Source organism: Tachysurus fulvidraco, chromosome 1 (assembly GCF_022655615.1).
Source record: "Tachysurus fulvidraco isolate hzauxx_2018 chromosome 1, HZAU_PFXX_2.0, whole genome shotgun sequence".
NCBI classification, from domain to species: domain Eukaryota; kingdom Metazoa; phylum Chordata; class Actinopteri; order Siluriformes; family Bagridae; genus Tachysurus; species Tachysurus fulvidraco.
In genome coordinates, this window is record NC_062518.1 from 37882100 (window position 1) to 37906646 (window position 24547).

At 37.9% G+C, this 24547-nt stretch overlaps 2 protein-coding genes across 3 annotated transcripts in view; one reads left to right on the forward strand and one right to left on the reverse strand.

Annotated features, from left to right (window-relative positions):
* LOC113663171 (E3 ubiquitin-protein ligase TRIM39-like) overlaps nt 1-24547 on the reverse strand; it is a 537569-nt gene that overhangs the window by 445889 nt on the left and 67133 nt on the right. The gene's annotated exons all lie outside the window — the stretch shown is intronic.
* On the forward strand, nt 8130-20019 carry LOC113663201 (zinc-binding protein A33-like). Of its 2 annotated transcripts, XM_027178411.2 has the most exons (5): nt 8130-8285; nt 8813-8899; nt 12846-13091; nt 13246-13281; nt 19248-20019. In XM_027178411.2, exons 2-5 carry the CDS (start codon nt 8836-8838, stop codon nt 19793-19795), a joined length of 894 nt encoding a protein of 297 aa, XP_027034212.2. In that variant the 5' UTR covers nt 8130-8285; nt 8813-8835; the 3' UTR covers nt 19796-20019. The 2 variants fall into 2 exon arrangements, with proteins under 2 accessions (XP_027034212.2, XP_027034214.2); XM_027178413.2 differs by lacking the exons at nt 8130-8285; nt 8813-8899 and adding an exon at nt 11750-12002.

Sequence of the window (24547 nt, forward strand, 5' to 3'; positions counted from 1 at the left end):
AGGAGGAAAGTAGAACAGTGAGGTTACAGGGCACTGAGGTCAAGAAGAAGCAGCAGTTTAAGTATTTGGGGTCAACCGTCCAGTGTGACAGGGAGTGTGGAAAAGAGGTGTGCTGTATGGGTTAGAGACTGAAGCAATGAGGAAAAGACATGAGGCAGAGATGGAGGTAGCAGAGATGAGGATGTTGAGGTTCTCTTTAGCAGTGATGAGGATGGACAGGATTAGGAAGGAGCACATCAGAGGGACAGCTCAGTTTGGCTGTTTTGGGAACATGTTCAGAGAGGCTTATGTGAGATGTTTGGACATGTACAGAGGAGGGAGATGGTTATATTGGTAGTAGGATGTTGGAGATGGGACCGTTTGAGACTACTAGGCATACAAGGGAGGCTGAAAAACTGACTGATTTTCAAACTAAAGAGTAAAGCAAAATAGAATTGACCTTACAAATCAATACATTCAGAGGGAACTGTATATATTAAAATCACAGAAAGTCCTGAAACTTTACAGGTGTAATGACCATAATACACACTCAGTCTCTGCAGTTCTGAAAAGAAAAATATAAATTTTAGAGCCTCTTGTAGGAAACTGATTAATAAGTTATTTTCTATTCAAAAATTGTTTGTTGACTTGTAGTGACGTGACATGACGTGACATACGGCTAAGTATGGTAAGTATGGTGAGTATTATTTATATCTAACTTTTCTTCCCTACATTGATGTAAACAGTAACACAGAACAATTGTGCTGTTTCACACATTGCTTACCTTTATTTCAGTTATTACTCAACTTAATCAATGTTTTTCTCTCTTTGTTTTTCTTTCTTTGTTTTGCCTGGTTGTTTTTGCTCTTTTGATGTGGGAGAGGTTAATGCTTAGGTTATGGAGTTTGATTTAATCTCATTTACGTTACTTCCCACTATATAAGTATATAATCGTTGCCGTAAGAGGAATCTAATTTACATACAGTAGCGGACTTCTTTAACATTAGCATACCTAAAGAGGTAAGTAAACAGGTTATCAAAGAGGAAATATTTGGGAAGCTGGTAGAAGCTGGCATTTTGGCTCCATCAGATGAGGATGTGGGGAAAGAATCTGAGACTGCTGGCTTCTGTTCTCAACATAGATTCAAAAGATTTTGGTTCTGATGCTGTATTGGCAGTTAAGCTAAAAGAATTAGATCTTGAGTTAAAACAACAGGAATGTGAAGCTCAGTGCATCAGGCTTTGAGTAATAGAAGCTGAGAGAGCGCGAGATAGTGAACGACATAGGTATGAGATGGAGGCTCTAAAGTTACGTAGCAGACCAATTCCATCACCTCGAGCTAGACCTTCAGATTCATCACCGGTAATGCAAACAGTAGATTCTGTGCAGGCTCTTAATTAAAGTTCCTCTGATTCGTCTGAGTCACAATCTAAACTCAATGCTGCCAAATTGCGGTGGCCACATTGTGGGCTTTACTTCTTCAACGCAATCTGTCAGGTAAGGCACAGGAAGTTACGGCTGCATTACCTATTGAACAATCCTTAAATTATGACGCTATAAAAATGGCTGTGCTGCGAGCATATGAACTGGTGCCAGAAGCTTATCGGCAAAAGTTTAGAGCACACACAAAAACAGCCAGACAAACATACTGTATGTTGAATTTGCAAAAGTGGTGTGTTTCTAGCACCACTGAGCAGCTCCAGGAAATAATCTTGTTAGAAGATTTTAAATCTTGTGTTCCAGAGAATGTTGTTGTTCATTTGAATGAACAGAAAGTGCAAGCCTTATCTGATGCTGCTGTTGTAGTGGATTAATTTGTGTTGACCCATTGTAATGTGTTCTCTTCTGTCCGTCAGGCTAAAAGTCAGTCTTCAGTGATGGAGCGCTCAGAACCATTTCAGGCTTTTGTTCGTTCTGCGAATTCAGAGATGTCTGCTGGAGGTAGACGTAAATCCATTCCTAAGCGTCTCAACCCAAGCCACTTAAGGTGTAAGGCTTGGAAACAGAAAAGTGTCTCCAAGTCCAAAAATGTAGCCCTAGTGCAATCTGTACCAGAGTTGAATGATGTGGATGCTGTTGCTTACAAGCCATTTCTTTCTTGTGGCCCAGTTTCTCTTTCACATGATTCTGAGACACAGCAAGTCAGAATTTTGAGGGATACAGGAGCCATGCAGTCATTAATTTTGGAGGGAATGTTACCTTTTCACCCGAGTCATATACAGGAAGTGATGTGGTAATTTGTGGATGTGAAATGGGATATGTTAATGTTCCCCTCCATAGGGTGTATCTGGAGTCTGACCTTGTCACAGGACCAGTCACTCTGGGAGTGTGCTCACAGTTACCTGTAGATGGTGTCGGCCTTATTCTGGGAAATGAGCTTGCTGGTGGTAAGGTTTTTCCTAGACCCATTGTGGTACACAAACCTAGTGTTGATGAGTTGCCTGATCTCTCTACCCAACTCTCTGCCATATTTCCTGCCTGTGTTGTGACCCAAGTACAGTCAAAGAAATTTGAAAATTCTGTTGACATATCTGATTTCTTCTCTCAGCCTGACTGTGAAAAATGCGAGCTGAGTGTTTCACCTGAAATGATACCAGAACCTACAGAATTGAGTGCATTAGATGATCAATCTTTAAAGGTTTGTAAGGAAGATTTGATTGCAGCTCAGACTTCTGATCCTTCCCTAGTCTCTTGCAGGGATGCTGTTGTGGATATCATGCAAGCACCAGAAGCTGGAGTAGCTTACTTTTTGGAGGATGGGGTACTGAGGCATAGATGGAAGCCTCTGTGTTTTGATTTGAATTGGCAAGAGGTTCATCAAATTGTTCTACCTTCTGGGTATCGTTCCCAAGTGTTACAATTAGCTCACAAGAATGCTTCATCAGGCCACTTAGGTGTGACTAAAACCGTTCATCGTATTTCCAAATATTTCTTTTGGCCGGGGCTGAAGTCATGTGTGTCCAGATTTGTGCAGGGAATCCAAACCAAATCGTTCAGCCAGCTCCTCTTAACCCGATTCCAGTTCTTGGTGAGCCATTTGAGCGATTAATCATTGACTGTGTTGGGCCCCTGCCTAAGTCAAAGTCAGGTTACCAGTATGTCCTGACCATATATGTGTGCAGCAACTCGTTACCCTGAAGCGGTTCCCCTTTGCACTCTTAAAGCAAGGACAGTTGTACAAGAACTTATTAAGTTCTGCTCTATATTTGGCCTACCAAAGGTGATCCACCATGCTGAAAAATCCAGCATAAACCAGCATGAATTCCATGCTGGTCCAAGCTGGTTTTTACTGGTTCATGCTGGTATAATGCTAGTCAGTGCTGGTATAGTGCTGGTATAGATGGGTGGCCAGCATAGTCATGGTGTTAACAAGCAAAACGGGGCTGGTGTAGCTGGTTAACCAGTATGATCTTGCTGGAATGAGCTTTATGGGAACAACCTTTATTTTTGCTTGTGTATGTTTCTATGTAACACATTAATATAAGATTAAAACACAATATATTGGAATATATTTAATTATAAGGGTGTTATTTATTTTGCTCCCTCTTTCGAATAAAGAACTGAAATAACAAAGCTCAAAAAGCTTTGAATAACAAAGAATAAAAACATTTAAAAATCATTCGTTAGGGATTAAAGTGTCTCCACAAATTAAATTTAGTAATACCAACAAATGTTGACTTCCCGGGCTCCATGAGGGAAGCAGCATATAAATCATACAGAATGATGGTTTAAAGATATATATAGTATATATAGATATATATATAAAAAATCCATTTGTCTCAATTAAGAAGTAGTTGTTTGTTTGTTTTTTTAGTAAAGCGGTAATGTGAAGAGATATTACCCAGCATCAGCGTTGCTATGCAACCTTTAAAGCAACTATGTTCACGAAGGTAAGTGTAGTTCCTGCGCTTTCCAAAAATAAAATAAAATAAATCTCGATCCAGATCATCATGTTTTTGCCACCGTGATTAGGATTTTGTTTTGGATTAAATAAAAAGCTTCCGCTTCTTCACGATGAATCTGCTGATCACTGGGAATCAGAATGTTTGCATACGTGAGGTACCTGGATGACGGCTGCACGGCAGTTGTTTCAGCTAGCGAAATTATGGACTTTAACTATGACATGGGTTTTATTGGGTGGCTATGATGGAAGCAAGACTTCTTCAGGGCACAAATACTAATGCTTAAAGGTATGTAACTTAAGCAGTAGCTGTTTTATCGTAGCACGTTCACTGCACAATATAAACAAATGAGTGATATATAGTTTTGTTTCTTATTTTGTTTCTATAATTTTTCAGAGAATAAAGAAGACATAGAGCAATAGTTGTCTAAAGGCAAACGACTCCGGGTAGCACCTCTTAAAAAACATGGTCATCGCCACCACATACTACTTGTTACTCGCTAAAAGAGAGAGCAGAAGCTAAGACCAAAAATGTGTGTTGTAAAGGTTGTATTGTGTAACGTTATTTGTGCATGTGTGTAAATTACAGTGTGATGGCAAATGTCATTGTCCAATAAATATTTAAAAAAACTTTAAAAGCTGGTCGGCCAGCACACCAGCATCCCAGGCTGGTCGGCCAGCACACCAGCAATTGTTGAATTGCAATGTTGAATTTCCCACACCGACTAACAAACTTGAGTTAAGGCAATTTTTGGGGATGGCCGGATATTATAGAGGCTTCTGCAGAAACTTCGCTGCCATTGTTTCACCCCTTACTGACCTCCTCAGTACATCTAGGAAATTTGTGTGGACATCAGAATGTATAAGTGCTTTTAATGCTGCTAAAGACCTTCTTTGTACTGCTCCTGTTCTCTCTGCTCCCAATTTTGCATCACCTTTCAAGTTGCAGGTGGACGCCAGTGCTACCGGAGCTGGTACAGTTCTGCTGCAGGAAGATCAAGGAGGCATCGAACATTCTGTATCTTTTTTCTCTAACAAGTTCAACAGAATTACAATACAATTGAGAAAGAGGCATTGGCACTATTGTTAGCACTCCAACATTTTGAGGTGTATTTGGATGGAAGTAATGACCCCATTACAGTTTACACTGACCATAACCCCTTGGTGTTCCTTTTGAGAATGTCCAATTCCAACCAACGTCTGATGCGCTGGTCTCTAATTATGCAAGAATATAACATTGATATCCGGCATAAAAAGGGAGTTGATAACATTTTTGCAGATGCTTTGTCTAGAACTTATGTTCTGACCAATTAAGACTTGTCCAGTTAGTTTTTTTTTATTACAACCTTTGTCTACAACTTATGTTTTGAGCAATTAAGAGATTGAGATTGAGATGTTTTGAGCAATTAAGAGATTGGGCAATTGAGATTTAAGCTGCACCATTGCACAGAGCTGTGTGTGTGTGTGTGTGTGCGTGTGTGTGTGTGTGTGTGTGTGTGTGTGTGTGTGTGTGTGTGGAGGCTGTGCTGTGAGGCTTCTTTTCCTCAACCCTAAAAAGCATCGAGTTATAATCGGTTGATCGAATTTCTCCTAAAGTGTTATTGTGTTAACCATCTTGTTGTACAGGTTGCCTATTATAGGAAAACCAATTTTCCTTTGAAAGTTAATTCTTTTGTACATACTTTTGTTATTTCTTGAACTATTCAGTTTGTTGATAATTCTTTGGGAAGGGATTTGTAGAGAGGTGGGTGCCATTTTCTGTCAAATGTTGTTTTCTCTTGTTTAAGCTAGTTAGGGAGTTAGTTTAATGTTGTTTAGTATTGTAAATTTTGTTTTGAGATCCTCCCACATTTGGAAAATAAAAGAACTTGTTTTTGATATTGAGTTTTGGTCTTTGTTAAAAGCCCTGGGGTTGGGAATTGAACCTTGCGGCCTCCACACCTTGCTTGGTTGGGAATTGGTTAGGAATTGAACCTTGCGACCTTACCTTTGGTTGAGGGAAGGGGGTTAGATTGGTGAAAGAATTTTGGAAATGGGACCGTTTGAGACCGCTAGGCATACTAAAGTAAAGTACTACTACAGTAAATGACCTGAGGTGGCTTTCACCTCATCTGTACCACTAATACATTATTAACATTTCTAACCACAGTGTTTGCTCATGAAGGCAACCCTGAATACATTGTCACTGACAATAGCAGTCAGTATTGTTCATCAATGTTCCAGAATCCTCAGGAACTTCATACAAACTGCTATGCAGCTGCACAAGCCATAGAAATAGGAACAGCCTGCATTTCTACATGTCTAAAGATCAACACCACATGCAACTACTAACAAAACATTTTCGAAATGATGAGAGGGCAACAAATGCACACAAAACTGCACATCCTTCATACACAGATCTCACAAGATTCTGCCATTAGGGAGTATGTTAATTCCAAGCAAGAGAAAATTAAGGCTTACAAGGCTGCACAATGAAGTGCAAGAATTACTTTTTTTTCGACCAGGAAATGAAGTGCGGGTAAGAAAACCATTCAGTGTGCTGGGAATATGAAGGGGATTCAAACAGATCTAAATGCATGCCCAAGGAGTGTTAGGATGAAGAAGAGTCCAATATGGATGAAGGACTACGTAGCTAATGTAAAATGGAAAGTAACATTTCTTTCATACAAAGGGGGAACATGTTGTGTATAATAAAAATGAAAAGAAGAGTGAAGTAGTGAGTTGAGATGAGAAACCAGTGTCCAAGTGCCTTTCTTCAGTTGGTTGCTAAGTGTACACTAAAGCTGCATAGTGCAGATCTCAATCCCAATGTTACTTGATTTAAGCAACCTTCCAGGTTGCTTCACAAACTTCAAGACTCCTTTGGGTTGATAAAAGAGTTTTGTGGTTGACTGTCTCAAATGCTGCTGAAAGGAGAAAGAGGATGAGGACAATTGACCGCTTGGCCGGAATAGCAGCAGGTAGTTTCTCAGTATAGAACAACTTTCTCTGGCTTTAAATTCACACATTTTACAGAGATTTGGTCACAGAGATTCCACAAAGATTGACCTTTTTGCTTTTGTGAAATGAAACTGAGTGATAAGTACTAGCTTGCTAAGCCCATATTAAATAAGCCACATGATCAATGTCTGTGTTAAATTTTGGTACATTTACAGCATTTAGCAGATGCCCTTATCCAGGGCGACTTACATTTGATCTCATTTTTATACAACTGAGGGTTAAGGGCCTTGCTGCAGCAGTGGCAACTTGGTGGACCTGGGATTTGAACCAGTGACCTTCCAATCAGTAGTCAAATGCCTTAACCACTGAGCTACCACATCGCCATGGTATGATGATGTGACACACCTCAATGAACCTGGTCTAAAAATAATCTTTATTGCTCTTCAGCAGACCATAAATTACATGTGCAGTTTGAGTGACTGTATAATACACAAAAGTAGAAGTGAAGCTAGTGAGATGAAGACTAACTGCTTTGCGATCATACGTGTAACTGCCCCTTTATCAACCACTATGAAGTGAACAAGGAAGTGACTGAAGTGAAAAGCTGTTAGCTCTCTAGTCAAGAAAAAAATATTGTAATCTTAATTTTCATGAATTTCTAGAATTATCTACAGGATATTCACTGAATCTGAAAGTATTATAGCTGCAGTGAATTCTGACTCCCTGAAAAAAGGCAAGTAAAATAAAGTTAAGTACTTCAGTGTGTGTTGTGTAGTTCAGAGGTTTTGTCTGTGTGTGATCAGAATAAACTGCACACCTTAACTATGTCAGAGTATCTAACACACTGTGACACTGAAAAAGAAACTGATTATTTAAAAAATAATAATAACAATAATCTTTGATCAGTGACAAATTGAGACTGAAAAACAGGGCCAATTGTTGCAGTATTTTATTAACTGTTTAAAGATTTGAACTGATTAAAGCATTAATAAGAGTTGTGTTATAATACACAATCATCTTAGAAAGACATTTATTTACACTGATCCTGTAACTATGGAGGATTTCTATTACTTTATTATTTACATATTTCAATATAAAATTTTATAATTAAATATGCAATGTAATGTAATAAATAAATAATGCCTCGTTATAATTATATTATTTATTATTGTTTTATTTCTTTCTTTATAATTTGTATTTATTTGCATAGATATATAAAAGTGAAATGTTTTGTTTGCTATTATAATATTTGTATATTAATTTATTTCACTGACACTGAATGGCAGGAAAATGAATCAGAATCAGAATGAGGTTTATTGGCCAAGTGTGTTGATGTTGACACACACAATTTGGTTCCAGCTGTTTGTGACTCTCAAAAGTACAGACATAAATAACATTATATTATACAAGACAGGATAAGACTATACAAGAAAATGCAGACAAATGTGATACAACATAGACAGTGTGAGTATTAAATATGAATACAGAATACAATATATTTGACTTAATGATCAGTGATAAACTGAGACTGAAAAACAGGGCCAAAGGTTGCAGTATTTGAATAATAGTATTTCAATATTTGAACTGATTACAGCATGAACGTTTAAATTACAATTATATCTTTTGCCTAAAAACTAAATTTGACAAAATATGTAAGCTACTCTGAATTAACTGGAAAACGTGTAAGTGTGTGTGTGTGTGTGTGTTACTTGAACACAAACATAAACTTACAAACTGATCTGGATGTGAGAAACTGTGAATGATACAGTTATTGAGCTGAAAGCTGAGAGAAAGATCAGTGACATTCTGTTTATTACAATCTCATGAAGATGAGAATATTTACATGTGTTTTAAATCACAGACTAAATGCTTCTAGTGTCATTCATTAGGTTTAACAGTGCAGACAGACATAACTGAGTTAAACAGACTAATCAGTAAAACCTCATACTGTTACATGTGTGGACTGAATGATGTGATTTCTTACTGTAAAGGTTAAAAACAAAGGAGGAAGAAAATGGCTGAATCTTCATCACCAACAAAAGGCAGAAAAAGGAGGAGAATGGAAGAGCCAGAATCATGTAAGTTATACACTTTATGTATGATTAGTTTTCTGTATGTTTAGTAATTATAGATGTTCTACACGTTTTAATGAAGTACTGTCACTATTATAATCTATATTGTTATAAATATGATCTCAGTGAATGGCTTAATTGTCTTAACTGCTTTATGTAACAAGAATAAGAGTTGTGTTATAATACACAAACATCTTAGGAAGACATTTATTTACACTGATCCTGTAACTATGGAGGATTTATATTACTTTATTAGTTACATATTTCAATATATAATTCAATAATTAAATATGTAATGAAATGTACAGAAATAATATCTCATTAGAATTATATTACTTATTGTTTTATTTCTTTCTTTATAATTAGTTTTTATTTGCATAGATATATAAAAGTGAAATGTTTTGTTTGCTATTATAATATTTGTATATTAATTTATTTCACTGACACTGAATGGCAGAAAAATGAATCAGAATCAGAATGAGGTTTATTGGCCAAGTGTGGATGTTGACACACACAAGGAATTTAGTTCCAGCTGTTTGTGACTTTCAAAAGAACAGACATAAATAACATTATATTATACAAGACAAGACAATACAGATGATGCAAGAAAACGCAGATGATGTGATACAATATAGACAGTATGAGTATTAAATATGAATACAGAATATATGACTGATCAGTTATGTACATAAAGTGTGAGAAGTGCATGGTAGTGCTAATAACAGTATTGTATAATATTTTGCTTTTGCGCAATATGCAGCAGTAGTGTGTGTAACACATAGATAATGTGATGACTGACAGTTCTGATAATGCAGTACGTATAGATAAGAGGGGGATATAATTATGGTGAGTTGTTAAATCAGGGTGATTGATTAAAATTTAAATTTATTAAAAAACTAAACCTTGAAAATAAGCATCATGAAAAACTCCCTGAAAACTGTCTCTATGTAACTGAGCTAAATTTCTGTAGAAACTAAAATGAAAATATATTACAAATACATAGAAACTGTTAAAGAAAGATGTAAAATAGTTACCAAATAATATATTTAGCAAAATCTTTGACTGATTATTGTTGTGGAAGTTTTTGAGAAAAAAAAAATAGCACACTGTTCAGCATGAGCAATAGTAAAAAGGTTCACAATGTATTTGTGCTGCTGCACAGCAGGACCCAGCGCTCCTCGTGTATCATGAGAGGGGAAGGGCCTAGAACATTTATTACACTGAGATTATATAGCCTCGCTGTCGGGCAGAAACCTTGTATGTCCAAATTTAGTCAATTTCATATTTTTTCACATATCGATGCTATTGGTCAGTCCCTACGTAGGTCTGATATTTTTACAAGTTATTAGCCAATCTAAAGTCTTGAAAATAGCTTGAGCGCAAATCTCTTAACTCCATTGGACACTTCAACTGTCCACCTCTTCTTCACTTCGCGGGAGAGCTTCACGGAATATTTCTCCTCAAGAAGAGTTGCAACGAATCAACACGTCTTCGGAGGTAAATGTCTTCAAAACACTGGGCTCAAAGAAAAAAATCTTGACCCCCGCTAGTTCTGGTGCTCGTCTGAGGACAGCCATTTAGCGCAAGACAATCCACTGCAACGCTTTTTTTTAATTTCCTGAAAAATAATGGAATTTGGAGCTACGAGGATTCCGCCCGACAGCGACGATAGGCATGATTTATAGGCAGAAAACAGAAGAAAGGAAAACATCACCAATCATTGGCTAGATGCACAACGCTTGATGGTCTCCTGATCAGGATCTTACCAAGGTCTGACTAAGTTGTTTATGAGTCTAAGTCTCACCATCTCGTCTCCAGCTCCTTCTGACCCTCTAATATTTTACCTAAATTCTCTCTGGAAATAACATTAAATAAATTTCTAGTCACAAATGACTTCTAGTCACGTGCACAGAAGGTCAGGCAGCTTTCATAGTAAAATATTACATCACAACAGAGGTGGCAAAAGTACACACATCCTTTACTCAAGTAGAAGTACAGATACTCACTTTTTAAAAGACCAGTAAAAGTAGAAGTAGTGACTACACTCTTTTACTCAAGTTAAAGTAAAGAAGTATGGGCTCTGACATGTACTTAAGTAAAAAGTCGCCGTTACTACTACCTGTTTAGTGTCATGCTGGTAACTGGACGTCAAGTTTTATTTATATATATATATAAATGTAATATATATAACGTCCTCTGTGGGACGAAGCCTTTGGACGTCCACTGAGCCGAGGCCGACTCTAAGAATCCTGAGACATCTCCAGTTAGACTCTATGGTACTCAGGAGATCAGAAGTCCTTGAACCTCACACCAATACAACATTTAACTGACTGTATATTACAATCACACCCCCAGTGTCACCCATATGAGGATGGGTTCCCCCTTGAGTCCGGTTCCTCTCAAGGTTTCTTCCTTTACCAATTTAAGGGAGTTTTTCCTTGCCACTGCTGCCTGAGTCACCTCAGACTTGCTCATAGGGGAATAAATACATACACACTGTGAACTATATACATCTAATAATAATCTAGAATTTTTATTCTGTTAATTCTTATTTCTTTTCTGTGTTTATGTTCTGTAAAGCTGCTTTGAGACAATGTCTATTGTAAAAAGCGCTATACAAATAAACTTGAATTGAATTGAATTGAATTGAATTAAATAAATAGTGGAGTAAAATACTCACTCACTCACTCATTTTCTACCGCTTATCCGAACTTCTCGGGTCACAGGGAGCCTGTGCCTATCTCAGGCGTCATCGGGCATCAAGGCAGGATACACCCTGGACGGAGTGCCAACCCATCGCAGGGCACACACACACTCTCATTGAGTAAAGTACTGATACCAGAAAAATTTACTTAAGTACAGTAACGAAGTATTTTACTCCGTTGCTTCCCACCTCTGCATCACAATAATGTGTTATATGTAATATTCTTCTTGAATATTGATAAAGTATAAGACTTATAAAAGATTAATGATCTAGGAATCTGTAAATGAACATTAACATGAAACTACAGGCTGAAAAATGTGTCACTTTGCTCGGCAGTGATACGTCGTTACTTTCCCAGGGAACAAAAGGAGTCTGGGGATGGAGGGATGAGTAACAGAATAAAAGGTGGTGTGTGTAAACTGTGAGGATCAACAACTCAACCCCAAACCTGTCACAAAAAAGAAAGTCACTATACAACCAAGTCAAAATGAACAAAGCTCATTTACTCACAAACATGAAGTGCAGGAGGGTTTGAAGACTTCAAGACGGGGATCAGAACAAAACAATAAACAGAACCCATCTAACTAATTTAGGGAGAAACTAAATACACTACAAAGGAAAAACACCAAAGATTACAACAAAATACACAATACACTAACTCCATTACTAACATAAACAGGAGAAAACAAGATAAAAAAGAAATGGCACCCCTTCCCTACTAACCCCTTTCCAAATACAGTAAACAATAGAACTCAACAAATAAAGAATGAAAAAGTGTAACAAATATTAACTTACAACTAAAAGAAAAACTTCCTGTTACAGTCCATTCCAAGAACAGAAAGTATAACAAAATATCAAACAAAGCTCAATCAAAGTACAATCACTAAACAATAAATACAAACTTAAACAGCTCACTCTCTCACACAACCACACCAACACCCACCCAACCACACACACTTCTAGCAGGACAATGCTGTTTAAATTCACTCTGCATCCTCTCATCTTCCAAACAGTGCTGAGGTTCAATCAGTGATGTCAGATGGCAACCATTTTTCACTGAAATATTCATGAATCTATTCTACAAAATAACATTTTTACACTAACAGTAACTGACACCCCAACAAGTGCCTTTACACAGTTTAGGAAAACTTGTAGACATTCTGGTCTGTGATTTTCACACCTAAACTACAGATGCAGTTTACTCCATTTACACCATTTATCAACAATGTGTAACATTTTCTTTTCTAGTTTCTCGTGATTCCAGCAGCCTCCTGTCTGAAGATCTGCTGCTGTGTCCGATCTGTGTGTATGTGTTCACTGATCCAGTCACCACTCCATGTGGACACAACTTCTGTAACAGCTGCCTTACATGGTGCTGGGACAAGAGTCAACACTGTCTCTGTCCATTATGTAATCAGAAATTCACCAAGAGACCTGAACTGAAGATTAATACAACAATGAGAGAGGTTGCAGATTACTTCAAGAAGAAAAGAGGTGAGAAATTATTTTATATGTTAGATTTGATAAAAAAAAAGTCTTTAATAATACACTAAAGTAGATATTTTAGATACATGTTTTGCAAAATCTAAATAAAATCAACCAATAACTGATCTGAAATCTAATGATAGTGACATTTTGTTGTAATTAGTTTCCACAGAACTGAAGAGGATTCAGCAGTATGCAGGTACAGTGAGCTTTCTGATTTCCTCTCATATTAAAATGTACATATCAGCATTACACCACTCATCATCACACTTATTTTCATTAGTAGATCTCTCCAGATAAAAGGAGTATTAAAGTGTCTCATTATCCTCCTCACTATAGCTCCTTATTACTGTCATGCACTAAAGCCCTTAAACCCTTTTCTACTTTAGAAACACTGATCATCTTCTTACATTTTACTAATAAAATAATGCAGGAACAGATGTATGTTTGTACAGAGATTAACTTTGTACCTTTTTTAACTGCATGATAAAAGATTGATTTCTTTGACTATCAGAGGTAAATGTAATCTTTATGCTGTTCAAAAGGTGAGAGTTTTAAAGTCATGCAGTTAGAAAAGAGTTTTTACACCATGCAGTGTTTCTGTCATTTACAAATAAGCTTGAACATAAAAGTCATGAATGCGTTCTAGAAAAATATATTTTTTTGAACAAGCTACAGCAAGTTCAGAAGTACAGACTCTAGGAAAATCCACTGGTGTCGATTCTCCTCTGTCTTCATCATATAGATACTTATATGTTAAAATCTGACAATAAGAAGAAGCATCACCTCTGGAGCAGAAGGCCTTTTGCTCAGGGGCCCAGCAGGGGCAACTTTAACCCCAATCCTCTGATCATCAACACAGAGACTTAACCACTTTAACTACCACTGTCCCAAAGAAATAACACCAAATAATAAATAAATGGGTGGATGGATGGATGGATGGATAGATGGATAGATTAATTAATTAATCAAACAATCGATTAATTAATTAATTACAGTCTGCTTTTACAGTATTTGGACTTATGCTCTGTGTAATATTTTTAATGAAACAATCATAAATGCTTGTGGACAACAGATAGATTAGACATGAATGGATGGATGGAATCAGTAGATTGATTGAATGCTAGATAAGATGATGGGAATTATGTAGAGACACTGCAAATCTTACAAAGCTGATTTTTTAAAAATTACTTTAATGTAAAAAATATCTGGGAGCAAATATATTTACACCAATGTGACATCCTGATGCTTATTTATTAAACGTGATGATTTGTAAAGATTCTAGATGTTAGAAAAACATTGTGTGGAAATAATGAATGATTCTGAAAGAATGATTTGTTACACCATGTATGTGGAAAAGTGATGAGTATAAAACTCTTTGTCTATCAGAGGGGAATGTTGTTGTTTTGCTGGACAAAGAAGGCTGAGAGATTTATAATCATACAGTTAAAAAATAATTTAAAAACAAACAGTTTCCCTCAATCACTTGAGATTCACATTTATTTCTAAATGTAAAACCTACCAGGGGTCTCATTTATAAAACTGTGCTTAGGATCCCTACTAAAAGTTTACGTATACCCAAAAGCCAAAAATGGCGTACGCCAAAAAATATTCAGATTTATAAAACCGTGCGTACGCACACCTGTAAGCAATGTTCCCTTTATAAATCACAGATCACCCGCAGATGTGCGTACGTGAACCAGCCTCAACTCCCGCACTGTACACTCCCATTTTTAACCATAAATAGTCAATGCAAATGACTGCGCGGGCACGAGAGTGGACCTTGTTATAATGAGTTTCCTCTGCGCTCTGTGTGTTTTAAAAATGGGGTGAGGAGCCAGCGTCTCGGGGGTAGCCACTGTCGCCTGCAGGTTATAATCATATTAAACGCAACATTGTTATAATTATATTAAAAACTAAATTGTTACATTTTCTACTTTTTAATATTATTAAACTCACCAAGAAGCCAGCCATCACGTACTGTACTGCGCCTGCATTTAGTCAAGAAGTCAAGAAGCTTTTTATTGTCATTTCAACCATATATAGCTGTTGCAGTACACAGTGAAATGAGACAACGTTTCTCCAGGATCAAGGTGCTACATAAAACAAAGACAGGGCTAAGGACATGTAAGTAGTCTTAGCCACATAAAGTGCAACTGTGCAACCTGGTGCAAACAGTGCAGGACAAGACAAGCAAGACAGTGCAGGACAAAAGACAGTGCAGGACAAAAAACAGTGCAGACATTAAGTTACAAGACAATACAAAAAGTACAAAAAATGCAATACACAAAAGACAATAAACAGTAACAGAAACAGCGCCGACCGACCAGTGTAAATACTGAATGTTCAAACAGTATTTTGTGCAGTAAAAGAATGAACAGCAGCAGGTTCTTAGCAGCAGGTCCTTTGGATTGTATATGGAGTTGTGCAAAAAACAGCAGATGACTGAGATATTGTCCAATATGTGCAAAAACAGCAGAAGTGTGCAAAACAGTGTGTGTGTTTTGTGAGGGTCTGTGCAGTCCATACAGATGATGTGTGTGTATGTTGTGCTCAGTATAGTACAGTTCGGTTATTGAGAAGTCTGATGGCTTGTGGGAAGAAACTGTTACGCAGTCTGGTCGTGAGGGCCCGAATGCTTCGGTACCTTTTTCCAGACGGCAGGAGGGTGAAGAGTGTGTGTGAGGGGTGTGTGGGGTCATCCACAATGCTGTTGCCTTTGCGGACGCAGCGTGTGGTGTAAGTGTCCATGATAGAGGGAAGAGAGACCCCAATGATCTTCTCCGCTGTCCTCACTATCCGCTGCAGGGTTTTGCGATCCGAGATCGTACAGTTCCCAAACCAGACAGTGATGCAGCTGCTCAGGATGCTCTCAATGGTCCCTCTGTAGAACATGGTCAGGGTTGGGGGAGGGAGATGTGCCTTTCTCAGCCTTCGGAGGAAGTAGAGACGCTGCTGGGCTTTCTTGGTGATGGCGCTGGTGTTGAGTGACCAGGTGAGGTTCTCCGCTAGATGAACACCCAGAAATTTGGTGCTCTTGACGATCTCTACAGATGATCCGTCGATGTCCAGCGGAGAGTGGTCGCTCTGTGCTCTCCTGAAGTCCACAACCATCTCTTTAGTTTTGTCCACATTCAGAGAAAGGTTGTTGGCTCTACACCAGGCAGTTAGTTGTTGCACCTCCTCCCTGTATGCTGACTCGTCGTTCTTGTTGATGAGACCCACCACGGTCGTGTCATCGGCGAACTTAATAATATGATTCGATCTGTGCATTGCTGCACAGTCGTGAGTCAGCAGAGTGAACAGCAGTGGACTGAGCACGCAGCCTTGAGGAGCTCCAGTGTTCAGTGTGGTGGTGCTGGAGATGCTGTTCCCGATCCGGACTGACTGAGGTCTCCCAGTCAGGAAGTCCAGGATCCAGTTGCAGAGGGAGGTGTTTAGTCCCAGCAGGCTCAGCTTCCCAATCAGGTGCTGAGGGATGATTGTATTGAATGCTGAACTAAAGTCTATGAACAGCATTCGTACATAAGTGTCCTTATTGTCCAGATGGGTGAGGGCTAAGTGGAGGGCTGTGGTAATGGCATCGTCTGTGGAGCGGTTTGGACGATACGCGAACTGTAGGGGGTCAAGTGAGGGTGGTAGCTGGGTCTTGATGTGCCTCATGACGAGCTTCTCGAAGCACTTCATAACTATGGGTGTGAGTGCAACGGGACGATAGTCATTGAGGCAAGACACTGTAGACTTCTTTGGGACAGGAACGATGGTGGTAGTTTTGAGGCACGTAGGAACAACGGCGCTGCTCAGGGAAATGTTGAAGATGTCCGTAAAGACATCCGCTAGCTGTTCCGCACATTCTCTGAGCACCCTGCCAGGAATGTTGTCTGGTCCAGCAGCCTTCCGTGGGTTAACTCTGCATAGAGATCTCCTCACGTCGGCCGTGGATAGACAGAGTACCTGGTCGTCGGGACGAGGGATGGTCTTCCTTGGCGTAACGTTGTTCTGTACCTCGAACCGAGCGTAGAACTCGTTCAACGCGTCTGGGAGGGAGGCGTCGCTATCACAAGCAGGTGAAGCTGTCTTGTAGTTTGTGATCGCCTGTATGCCCTGCCACATGCGCCGGGTGTCTCCGCTGTCCTGGAAGTGGCTGTGGATTGTCTGGGCATGTGCACGCTTTGCCTCTCTGATGGCTCGGGACAGTGTCTGTTCCCTACACTGCTATGTGTCAAGATAAAAGAATCATGTGTTGAACCAGGCCAGCGTGCCACAATGTTTGTGAGGATCATGTTGGAGTCACATATGATTTGTACATTAATAGAATGCACATGCTTTCTGTTGACATAAGCAAATTAATTTTCAGATGCTGCCCTTATAGCAACATGAGCGCAGTCACTTGCACCGATTACATTTGGGAAACCAGACATTGCTGCAAATTGCATTTTAATTTCGGCCTGTTCTCGCACAGTGTAGGGGAACCTGATGTATCGACTACCCATATTAAGTACACCATTCAAAACGTCAGATATTATGGCACTCAGGGACGGCTGTGATATACCAGACCTATAGGGTGAGATTATAGATTCCAATAGAATTATTTCATATAGGAAAAGGTCTTAGACACAAAGTTGAGGATTACTTATAGTTTTTTTTTATATAAATCATTTACCTGTCTGCCAATTCCCGCTGGAAACAGCCGGTTGCCAAGAACTCCAGAGTGGTGAGGACTTGTATTTGGACTGGGATGGCATGGTTCCGGCATGTTGCCCTCTCTAATACTGGACCCAATTCAACACATATATCTAAGAGCACAGCTCTAGGGAATCTACATCAGCTTATTAGCCAGTCATCATAATGGGCCAGGAAATCATCATGGTCCCTGAAATCTCGTTCTCTCCTTATTCTCCCATTGGCATAATCCTCCAACAGTGCCAGCAGTGCCATCATGAAGCATTACATACCCTGGTCACCGGAGGATTTATATGTTTCTAGCAATTAGACTGATCGTTAACACCTTGATTAATTGATTAATTCGCCCACAATTAATTTGTGGGCGAAAATGTAAGACGAAAATGTTATAGAACACATACTTCTTCATGACGGTTTTGTAATGAACACCGTAATAGTTAGGACCGATGATGAGTAGCGATTGTGCTTCATGACTGTATTTGCAGACTTTGACATTTTATGATATGTACATTGAGGAAAATGTTTTGTTTTTACACTGTGTTCTGCAGTTATTTCATGCTATACTGTATCACATGTAGTTGTGCCATCTCCTCCTGCGCTCCCGTTGTGGACAATGTGACTGTAAGGCAATGCTGATTATTCATTCATTCATTCATTCATCTTCTACTGCTTATCCGAACTACTCGGGTCACGGGGAGCCTGTGCCTATCCTCAGGCGTCATTGGGCATCAAGGCAGGATACACCCTGCACGGAGTAGCGCTGATTATTATTATTTTATTTTTAATACATTTTGAATTACGTTTGGATTTTACTAGATGTATATAGCCTAAAACAATCGGCACAAATAACACTATTGGATTTAATCTTCATGATAATGTGGATATAACGTATGAAATGGAGTGAAAATTAAATGTCATTAATTCTTATAATCGTTCTTCTCACATGAATTTTCTACAATCTAACTTCAGTTCACGACCTCACCATCTGTGTCGCCAATTCCCTTTGTCTCCAGAATGTGCGTACGCACGTCTCAAAGTTTGCTTTAAGGTGCGCACATTTTCCCGTCAAGTTTGTTTTTTATAGATCACAACCTTTGCGCGAAAACTGGCGTACGCACATTTCCAGCCCCGTTTTGTGCATACGCACACTTTATAAATGAGACCCCAGATATTTATAACTAGAGAGAGTCAAGGATTTTACCTCAAATGTTTCTTATGTTCAGTGACTCTTTCTGCCTATGTCCTGAAAAACAAAAATTACAAACAAAAAACAAATCAATAAAATTTCAGAAGGTAACATGTTAGATTTCTTATCTTTAACAGACTCCTAGTATAAACTGTTTCATTTAATTTTTAAAGAAAGCATTTTAAAAAATCTTCTAAAAATCCTTTTATATATCAATAATGAATCTGATCCACTGGATGATGATTTATTATTTTTTTACCTGTTTACTCATATCACACACTGTGTGTTTCTCTCAGTGGATGTGACTCTGGATCCTGATACAGCTCATCCTGATCTCATCCTGTCTGCTGATGGAAAACAAGTGACACATGGAGACAAACGACAGAATCTCCCTGATACAACACAGAGGTTTAATACATATGTTAATGTTCTGGGAAAGCAGAGTTTCTCCTCAGGGAGAATTTATTATGAGGTGCAGGTCAGAGGGAAAACTGACTGGGATCTTGGAGTGGCCACAGAGAACATTAACAGGAAGGGGTATATTACACTGACTCCTCCGAATGGATTCTGGACTGTGACCCTGAGGAATGAGAATCAGTATCAGGCTTGTGCTGGTCCCTCTGTCCCCCTCACACTGAGAGAGAAGGTGGAGGTTGTGGGGGTGTTTGTGGATTATGAGGAGGGTCTGGTCTCCTTTTATGATGTAAAGTCCAGCTCTCATATCTACTCTTTCACTGGTCAGCCTTTCACTGAGAAACTCTATCCATACTTCAGCCCTTGTAATAATGGAGGAGGTAAAAATTCAGCACCACTGATCATCTCTCCTGTATTTAAAACCGAATGAATTTTCACCAAACAAAATCAATCACCTGTTAAATGTTGAGAATAAAAATAAATAATCTTCTATTTTGTGAATTTTTGAAATACATATTCCCTTTTAAAATGTTGTACAGATTATTTTAATACTTGGTTTTAATTGTACAGTCTGTTATTTATGATTATGTGACATTATGATTGTGGAACTTTGTCATTACAAATCACATATAAATAAAGATCATTTACAGTTTACTCTGAGTTTTACTGCAGAATTTAATTTGATCAATAAAATGTATAAAGTTCAGCTACTGATGTCTGTGTAAATATAAACAAACAAAACCCTGCTTCTGCTTAAAACTTCATCAAACACAAACACAATCAGATTCATATTTTATTTAGAAATAAAAATCTCAGGATAAAATCTCTTTATCAGCACTAATAAGCAAATGTCTGAAAGGATGGACAGCAGAGGGAGCTTCATTAATATTCATAGTGTAAGTGCTACCTGATTGGTCAGTGAAATGTTTCATATGTATGTAACTATGTTTTTAAATTATTTTTTAACTGTATGATTATAAATCTCTCAGCCTTCTTTGTCCAGCAAAACAACAACATTCCCTCTGATAGACAAAGAGTTTTATACTCATCACTTTTCCACATACATGGTGTAAAAAATCATTCTTTCAGAATCCTTCATTATTTCCACACAATGTTTTACTAACATCTAGAATCTTTCATTTCTACAAGTGAAACTGATTTCAATCAAAAAAGTGAAGCTGAACAATGAAGGTATAGCTGCACTGATCCAATAAATAACAGCCACCAATCATACAAATGTCTTGTGTAATTTTACTTTGTTCTCTCTCTCATTCTGAATACCAAACATGAAAAAAAAAACAAACAAACAAACACTGTGCGCCTCTTGGACCATATACAGAGTTTATAGGTTTATAAGAAGCTGCATGTCACAGCTTGTTCACATCCACATTGCTCTCTGACCAACAGGAACATTACATTTTAACTATATTTTTATATCTACATGAACTTAAATAACATGTATTTATGTAAACAACAATAGTCATTACAACATGTCTTGGGACATTTACAGAAGAGGACAGAACAGTGGAACTTGAACTCTAAACTTTGGGGTACATTTAATATCAAGAGACACAAAACAGTACAACATGCTCCAGGCTCGATTGTCTTTACCTAGCACTGATTAACCCATGTGGAAAAACTGAAATATTGATTCTGAATTTGGGAACACTGAAAAAATATATTTGATTTATTTGATATATTTTCTTTTGAAAATCTGTATTTTAAAACGTGAATCTCTGAAAATCTCTCTAAACTTTTGAACACAGGCACTTTTAAAAAATTAGTTAGTGTAATTTTTTCTTCTGGTTAGTTCTTATCATCAATAATGTCTCTGCACTAGAGCTTCAAACCAAATGTCACAATGGGAATGATTATACAGTGATAAATGTAAATGTAAGAGATTTTATACTCCATGATAACAGTGTTGCTACAGTACAGAGGCTTTTCTCCCATAGACAGCTCTCTGATCTTCATGCTGGTTTTTCCTTTTTAACAACACATTCAGTCTTCACAAGTAAAACTGGAGACTAAAACCAAGTGTAGATGTTCAGAACTATTTACTATTTAAAATTGATTTATTTATTTATTTATTTATTTATTTAGTCTAACAGGACACATCCAGGTAATAAGAAACATGTCACATTACATTTATATAATTTCAATATTTTTGCTCATCTAAAATTGCTTGAATCAAAATGCACCATATAAAGTTTCTTCTCTTCTGGCTCTCAACGAAGGCAGTCGCATTTTCTCTCCCTCTCCCTCCCCCTTACTTTCCCTGCTTTGCTCCTCTCGTCTCATATATTGTCTTATACTGTGTATAAAGATATGCATTCACCCCCCCCCCCCCATCTCACGCCTTCGCCGCTTTGTACCACCAGTCTGACAAGCAGGTCTGTGACCAGCGCTGAAGATAAAGGCTGCAGGACCTGATGGCTGCTTGCCTGTGCTGGATTACCTCCATCCCCCACTCCCCTCCCCTGTTGCAAGTCATGTGTTTATGGCGTACTGTTTATGTGCTTATGTTGCTGAGGTGTTTTTCCTGTTCCCAGACTGTCCCACCGGAGCATAGTCTGGGGGTTGTTTTTTTCTCCTCCCTTCCCTCATGTTATGCTGTATTTCTTTTCAATCCCCTGTCTTCCTGTCCTCTCCCCCCCTTATCATATTGTATGTATTGTATGTATGGACAGGTTGATGGCTAATTTCACGGTACCTGTGACCAGTGACAATAAAGGCTGCTAATAATATTACCATGATCTATTTTGTTTAGCATAGAAACAAATCTCCACTAAAACTAAAGTTGTAAACTCTTCTCATATTCATTGTTTGAACTCAACAACTTTTTTGTAAGATCTTCTGTTTTTGGTTTAACATAAATATAAATTTATAATATATAATAATAATAATAATAATAATAATAATAATAATAATAATAATAATAATAATAATAATAATAACAACAACAACAACAATACTTATTGTTGTTGTTGTTGTTATTATTATTATTGTTATTATTATTATTATTATTATTATTATTATTATTATTATTATTATTATTATTATTATTATTATTATTAATATTATTATATTGTAACAGTTCCACTTGCACTTCCTCACCACTTTAGGGAACCAGAGCTCTATCACTTTCGTGTCACAGTGTCACATCTGGTGCTTGTGGACATATAAATCCTGCTCACATTCGTTTACGTCGTGAAGTATTATATATTGTCTAGTATTTTACTGCTGTACTGAGTTGTTGTTTGTTCTACTAGTGTTTAATACAGTGTTCTGTTTTCTCGGTTTTTGCTCTATGAGATATAAACATGAGTATTGGTAAAAAGATCACAATGTGATGCTGTGGTAAAAGTACTCACAGATGAATATAAAATTAACTAAATAAATAAGTGTTATTAGTATAAAAAAGCTGAAAAAGCTCTTTCTATCACCACCTTACTAAAGTAGCTACCTGATCCAGACACCATGTCACTCAACACATGATGTGATTAACAAGAATAATTTACTGTTTAAAAAGTGTAAGTTTCTTAAATCATCATCATTTATATTTTTTTACTTGTGGTACAATATTGTAAGTTTCAAGTCATATAAAAATAAAACTTTGCTGAGAGTGGCTGGATGATTTCTTGCCCACTTTACCATTTTTCAGGCCACACGGGGTCTATCACTACCAACACTCCTGAAAAGCAGAAGAGCATGTGGTTGTAATATGGTGCAACGAAAGCCCTAAAAGTGGGCAGTCAAACAGAGTGGTGACAAAGACACCTCATGCTCCATGAAAAGGAAGAGTACCTTGGAATGCAGCACAACAGATACAGAAATTTAGTTGGCAGTTAGTTGACACATCATAAGTACATTCTGTATAGTTATTTTGTAGTACTTCAATGTTTACAACCTATACTTTATTTATTTTATAGCCATTAAATATTCCTTTAGTTCTTTCCATAAGCCATCAAAATCCTTAATAACTGAACTGAACTATACTGAGCACAACCCACACACACACATCAACTGTTTTTCTCCAGGCTCTGGGACTAGCTTACAGTGGCTAACGTGCATCCACATTGACTAGCTGCAACCCTCACCGCAGGTCAGAAGTACCTGGAGCAATCCCAGTCACCACCTGGCTTTCCACATTTTCGTCCTGAAATTCTTCACCTCCACCCAATTGCCTGGCTTGAGATCATGCAAATCTGTTTGCATAATCTTGGGCAGCACTTCCTTCACCTTGGCTGTTGGTTATTCTGGGTGTGTGTCAGCCCAATGTCTGTATTGGTGTCTGCCAAACAGTATATCAAACGGCCTTGGTTTGCTCTTCCCCTGTTTCTTGTTATCTTGTACAATAACACGATAGGGAGAGCTTTTGTCCAAGACAGGCCTGTTTCATCACAGCACATGGACAGTAAAAACTATTGGTGATCTGTTTTTTTCTTCTTTGGCTCCCAAATTGTGGAATTCCCTGCCCTCCTAGATTAAAAAAGCAGAATCCCTGGGTGTTTTTAAATCCCACCTTAAAAAGTATTTATTTTTAGGGTAGCTTTTATGTGATTACTTTGTTTGTTATTCATTGGCTTTTTATTTTTGTATGATTAGTTTTAGTGCCTGTAATGTTATGTGCATCTTTTAATTTCATCTTTTTATGTCAAGCGCTTTTAAAGGCGCTATACAAAATGAAGTTTATTATTCTAATTATTAGTTTAATCTTTAGTGTGCCATTCAAATGCTTTACTGCTCCTCTGCTCGCAGGGTGTTATTTGCAATTTTGTCTTAGGTCTATGTCCAAATATATTGAAGTGATTTATGTACAAAGAGAGTCCCATTTGTTACGGAACAGATTAATGGATCAGAATAAACCACAACATTTCAGCACCACGGGGAGAGGCACTATATGGCGGAGAGCCGGCAATTCAGCACCACAGACGGCGCTGCTGATTGCGACAGCAAGACCGGAGGAGCCAATCAGGAGCGACCTAAAGAAGCCTGCCTTGTTCTTGCGTCCCACCTCGCAGCGCGAGTCACTACACATTGAAAATATGCACAGTATACCAGGGGCGATTCTAGGATGTCATCTTTAGGGGGGTTTAGCCCTCAGTGAGATTTTCAAACAAGAAGAGTTTTATATTATATATTATATGACTACATAGTAAGATAAAACGATGGTATTATT